The 6,171-nt window shown below is 41.2% G+C and overlaps 1 protein-coding gene across 1 annotated transcript in view; it reads left to right on the top strand.

The window, feature by feature from the left end:
- Nucleotides 1–16: 16 nt before the first annotated feature.
- The window catches only part of CD320 (CD320 molecule), a gene marked incomplete at its 5' end in the record, with an annotated part of 12,846 nt that continues 6,691 nt past the window's right edge, over nt 17–6,171 (top strand). Inside the window, 4 exons of the mRNA XM_010180568.1 lie at nt 17–224; nt 1,508–1,633; nt 3,017–3,253; nt 4,949–5,059. Of these exons, the coding sequence (XP_010178870.1) occupies nt 17–224; nt 1,508–1,633; nt 3,017–3,253; nt 4,949–5,059 (682 nt within the window). The remainder of the gene's footprint in view (nt 225–1,507; nt 1,634–3,016; nt 3,254–4,948; nt 5,060–6,171) is intronic.

The raw sequence follows: 6,171 nt of genomic DNA, 5'->3' as shown, positions 1-6,171 counted from the left end.
TTTCCCTTCTGCAGGTGCTAACCGAATTGTTTTGGAAGACTCTAATATCTTGCAGCCTGTGGGACTAACTGTATTTGAAAACTGGCTGTATTGGATTGACAGGCAACAGCAGATGATTGAAAAAATTGATATGACTGGTCGAGAAGGACGTACAAAGGTCCAAGCTCGTATTGCACAACTTAGTGACATCCATGCTGTGAAAGAGCTCAACATTCAGGAATATAGTAAGTGCAATCCCTGTCTGCATTGTGAACAGTGCCTGTGGGGCTTGAGGTAGGGAGTAGCCGCAGAGAGATGAGCCTTGTCACTGATCGACAGCAGTGCAGATTGAAGGGGCAGAAGTTGGTATCATTTTGTCTGTACATCGCCAGGGCACAATTAAGTTTGTTTGGACTGGAAATCTATCAGAAACACAGCATCACATTTTGTTGCTGATGACAGCTTTATTGGTAGTCCCATACAGGCACCTGGCATTTGAGTGTCTGTAGGCACAGTGGAAATGTCCTGTTATCCCTAGTAAAGGGTTTTCTGGATGATGGCTGCGACATGCTAATGAATCACTATTAGGTGTTTACTCCACTTAGGCAAGTACAGCTCTCAGGACCTTTTATTGTACTTGCAGTGAATGTTTCAGTGGACTGTCTGCCTTGAAAGCAAACTGAGTAATTTCTGTTGGTAGCAGTTTGTGTTGAAAGTGACAGAAGAGCAAAATTGCATCACACAAAGGAAGTGTGTATTAAATAATAATTTGTGTTGAACATGGCTACACTTCTAGAAGTTTTCTATTTACCAGGATATCGCCTTCCTTCGCTACAGACTCGCTTGAAATGATGGGAGCTGGATGGTTAAAGCAGCAGAGCTGCCATCATCCTGGAGGAAATAGGCCTGGTTAATAGGCTGTGGTGCATGCCTTGGAGAAATACATAAAAAAAACGTCTGGGGATGTTTAATTAAAGCATGAGTGCAGACTACTACTAGTTTTGTTTGCTATTAATTTCAGTACATCTGTCAGGAGTTCCAAGAGAAATATGTTGTCCTTATTAAACATTAAAATGAAGAGAAATATTTATCTAGAGCATGTTAATTTGTGTTTCAGAGACAGTGTGGAAGCTTCAGAATTCATAAATTACAAAAGTTTACTTTTTTAATGGTCTTCGATAGAGAAAATGAAGTATGGAATCCAAGTTATGTTTTTGTATTGCTAATGCTGCTATTTTTGCTGCAAAACTACTTCTACCTCACACAAAAAGCTTTCGGTACTGTTGACTGTTTTAGCAGACCCCATGGCATGATTCTCACAATGTTTCAGATCACAGACAATTATTGATGTGTGTAAGGGATAAAAATGCACACAAGAAAATACAACTTTTCCAAGGTTGTTTTTAGTAATGGCCTCCCCAGGGAATGGAATTAAGGAGTTCTGTGAGCCCAAAGAAATCACTGAAAGGTCAGACAGGAGGTGGGGATTTCTTGTCAATACCCGTCTTCCTTATTTTTAAAATCACAGGACAACATCCATGTTCTCAAGATAATGGTGGCTGCTCGCACATCTGCATCGTGAAGGGTGATGGCACCACGCGCTGCTCTTGCCCGGTCCACCTTGTTCTGCTGCAGGATGAGCTGTCCTGTGGAGGTACGTCCTTGCCGTGCTCTGTGTCGCTGAGCTCTCAGCTTCTGGATTGAAGGTGGGGAAGGGTGGGGTGTCCCATCTTTAGGGGTGGCTTCTGAGCAGAAGGAATGTGACAGTCCAGGTGCTGTTATACGCTTTTACAAGGCTTAGCTATTGGCTTCCCCCAGCTCAATCTGCACATATTGAGGAGGAGTAAGAGAAGAGGAAAAATTCATTAGTTGACTGTTTCATAAGGATTTCTGTTCACCCTTTCTACTTAAGACCACTAAATTATTTCAACTTGATTTTTTTAATTGCATGATTTTTATTACTTTTTTTTTATCACTCTGTATGTTGTCCTTTTTCAAATAGCGGTAGATTGTCACATTCTGGCATATTGCACCATGTCTGTGCCACTTTAGTCTGCTGTCTTCCTCAAACTCATCCTGCGCGTGTCTTTCTGAACTGCAGTCCCAGAAGGACGAATTGCCTCCTCCATAGTGATACAGCCACTGTAGCCTGCACCCTGGTGTCTCCAAGGGTGGGGTTGAAATGGGGGAGAGGAGAGGCACTTTGGTGCTTGCGTCTCTTTGTGCCACTGAACTGAATGGATTTATTATGCAATCTTCTCGCCATCAAGGCGACGTGTGGTCTTGCAGTGGAACAAGAGCTAACATAATCCAGATATTTTCTCCAGGCAAGTTTAATACTAGGCCAAAAAAGGGGGGGAGGAAAGGAGGATTAAAAAAAAAGGGGGGAAAAAATCCACGCTTACTTACTACATGAGATTAACAGTTGCTGTAGTAAATGTTAACAGCTAACAGCTGTGTTGAGATACTGAGACTTGACTAGATGGAGCAGTTTTTTGTTGGTTTACAAGAATTTTGACTGAACAGAGCAGTCGAGAGCACATAACTAGACACTGAGTCACAGTGCATCCATCTGCAGTGCATTACAGCCTTTTAACATTTCCTATACAATGACTGTCGAACATTAGAAAGAAAGTGAGGCATCTGTTGTGTATACAGTGGTAGTGCAGGAAAGGGGGAGTAGAAAAGCGTGTTGACTTTAAATGAAGACTTTTGAAGACCTACTAAGAGAAGGGTGTAAGAGGTTGAAGTGGGAAGGGAACAAAATAATTGTGTTTTGAGTGTGCATGTTTATCTGTTCCTCCTGTTCGTTGTCTAATGAGCCCCTATCAATGTGAGCCTACAACCGTCACATGGGGCTCAAGATCTGCACAAATGACTGCAGAGGCAGTGGGGGTGGAAGCTACCTTGAGACGTGGCACACTTATCATTTGTTTGATACATGGAAGCAGCTGAGCTCTTCTTGTCCTTACCTGTCCTGATCTGCTGCTTGTTCACCTGGATTTTTAATTTTTGTTTGTTTGTTTGATTTTTAAAGAACCACCAACATGCTCCCCTCAGCAGTTCACCTGTTTCACAGGTGAGATTGACTGCATCCCGGTGGCCTGGCGCTGCGATGGTTTCACTGAATGTGAAGACCACAGTGATGAAAAGAACTGCCCGGTGTGCTCAGACACCCAGTTCCAGTGCGAAAGTGGACAGTGCATAGAAAGTGCCCTGCGGTGCAACGGAGAAGCAAATTGCCAGGACAACTCGGATGAGAAGAACTGTGAAGGTACAGAGGATCTCTTGGAGTCTAATGGAAATAAAGTGTTATGGGGACACTATGAGGAGGATTTGGGAGGATCTGAGGTTCTGCTAGTTTTTCAACTGATCTGCTGAGTGAGAAATTATTTCACAACTCCATACTTTCATTTCTCTACTTGTCAGATAGAAATAACACTGGTCTCCTGCACAGTGATTTAAGCTCTGTTTGTGAAGAGTGCTCTTAAGAAAAAGACTGCTACCTCTGAAAACCTGGTAACTGGGAGTGAATTACGAAGTGTGGAGCAAGTCCTGGTCATAGTTTTTTCTGTACATTGTACCGAGTGAAGGTCTTGGGATTATTTATTTTCTAATACCTGAACAAAATGAAGCTACGCCTTTGCAAGTGAGTGGCAGTGAGAGACAGACAAGATTTTTGGAGACCTCCTCTTCCTATAGAGCACAGCAAAAGAGAGTATTTAAGTCGTCATTACAGAGGGAAGTGCTATTGCCAGTACAATTAGAATTAGGTTATTTTAATTTCGGAGAAGACAGGTTATGCTGGTGGAATCTGAACTACCTCACCACTGTAGAATGGGAAACATGAGCAAACCCACCCTCTCCCCACTGCACAAGTAGCAAGGGGTTGTAGGAACAACTTCTAAGCTTGAAAGAATGCCTCTTCTCTCTATCCTTTCAGTACATTTTCCTTCTTTGAAGAGACTAAGTGTCTTTGAATCAATGCTAAATTTCTTTCCAAAAGATGTGCTCTAGTTCAAACAAAAACATACAGACCTATGCAGAAATTCCTGTGTGATGAATGATTGTTAGCCAGATGAGATGCTGACATCTGAAAATACATTGTGTAAGTTAGCTTCCCAGTTGTCATCCTGTGACTGGAAATATCAGACCAGGGGCTGTTTATTGCCTTCAAAGTGGCCCTGTTATTCAGAGTATTCAAGTCGATTACAGATCAGAAAAGCCTTTAGTTTAACTTCTTAATTCAACTGAAGTCAGAAAGAATTTCTGGATTTATGAGAAACAGGAGGGAAAAATGTGTAAACAACAGCAGCCAGCATCTTGCCTGCAGCACCTTTTTTCCCAAAGTGATAGTTTATTTTTTGAAGTGTACTGGCAAAGCTCCAGTTTTATCTTCTGTCTTTCATTTCAGTTTAAAAACATAATGTCAAGTGAAATATATTGTCCCATGATCAAGGAGTTTTCTCATTTACAGGAAGAGCGCAAGGGCATTGAGAAACCACATTTATCTTTCTTAAACAATGTTATCATCATGCCTTGGCAGATTTATTTTTAATAAATTAATTTTTCTTTCTTATACTACAGTAAATTATTAGAGTTGGGGTTTCTTGTATTAGTTTTGCAGTAACCATGTCCTGGGATAAATGCCTGTGTTCTCAGTGGCCTTCCGCTTCTGAGCTATTTTGGTCCACGTAACTTTATCTTGTAGTGTTCAATAAGAACACTGGGTGGTAAGGACCAGGTGCCCACTGTGCAGTATCCTCAACTGAACACTTTTTCCTGCGTGTTTGGCATGATGGACTTTTGTGTGTCACTGGCTGCTTCAAGAAATTAAGTTAGCAGCAGGCTAAGCTCTCCTAGGATGCTCCCTGATTGTATGCTTGGGTGTCTTGTTTTCTTAATAATTTTAAAGAGTAGAAGTGTTTTGATACTGACTCTTGGTGTGTGTGGGGTTTCTCTTTTCCAGTGCTCTGTTTAACCGATCAGTTCCGCTGTGCCAGTGGGCAGTGCATTGGGAAAAACAAGAAATGTGATCACAACCTGGACTGCAGTGACAGCTCAGATGAGCAAGGATGCTGTAAGTGTAAAACCTGAGACTACAGACTTGACTGCAGTATCCAAAATTGTTTCTTGCTGTCTCTATGGGTTAGATTTTATTCTGCCAGCCAGACTGAATTAATTGCTCCCAAAATGAATGCTCCTGTTCATAATGCTGTCATGCAATTAATGCACAATGTGGTGGAATAGGAATAACAGAAATAACTAGTATTCTGAATGAGTTGTCTCTGAGGCAGAGCAGGCTTGTAGTTTTTCCATTTGCTTTTTAAAACTTTTAAAGGAAGTAAAAGGTCTGTTGTACTATAACCTGTTAGTATGCTGAGATGGTGCAGTGTTAAAAAAAGTCTTTGTAGCAGCGTGAGGCTTTTATACATAGCTGCTCTGCTTCGTGGTTTTCTCATCCAGAGAATTGATAGCAGGTGCTTTTAGAAGCAGAGGAGCACTCTGTTTACAGAATAAACCTTCTAAGATTTCCTTTGTATCTTGAAAAGATGTAATTGTGAGCTTGATTTTATGATTTGTAACATGTGATATCCCCTACCTTGAAATCTCCAGGGCTCTGCAAGAAAATCACTGCCTTTAAAATTCAACTTGAAAGTTCATTTTCACTGTTGGTATTTTAAAACAAATTGTAAGTGGAGACATCTCTTCTTGTGTTAGCAGTCCATATGTCATGGTTGACACACAGGTAACTTGAAAATGCACAGCCAGAGTTGGACCCTTAATCTTAAGGAGGAGGAGTAGGAGATGTTCTGTCATGCTACTAAGTTATTAGTGACATTATCACAGACATCTGTAGTTATCTTTAGTACAGTTCATATATTTTCTGGTTTTGTAACAGAGGATGGAAAATTAGCCACCCGGAGTAAGACGGTAGTTGTCACAGTCCCTCTTCCAGTATGATCAGAAGTCTGTTTGCTTATCTCTGTAGACAGTGACAAGCTGGTTAAAGTGTGGATTTGGTGTTCAGGGAGAAGAAAATGTGTTGAGGAAAAGACTTCCAGTAATGGATAAGATGTAAAACACTGACTAGAACAGGAAAATACTTTAAAGTCTGCTTTTCTTGTCAGATTCATGAAACACAGGCAGGGGGTTGTCAGTTATTCCCAGAAATGTCGTTGCTTAGAATTG

The sequence above is a fragment of the Mesitornis unicolor genome, unplaced genomic scaffold (genome assembly GCF_000695765.1).
Source record: "Mesitornis unicolor isolate BGI_N332 unplaced genomic scaffold, ASM69576v1 scaffold22603, whole genome shotgun sequence".
Taxonomy (NCBI): Eukaryota; Metazoa; Chordata; class Aves; order Mesitornithiformes; family Mesitornithidae; genus Mesitornis; species Mesitornis unicolor.
This window is presented reverse-complemented; position numbering and strand designations above follow the sequence as displayed.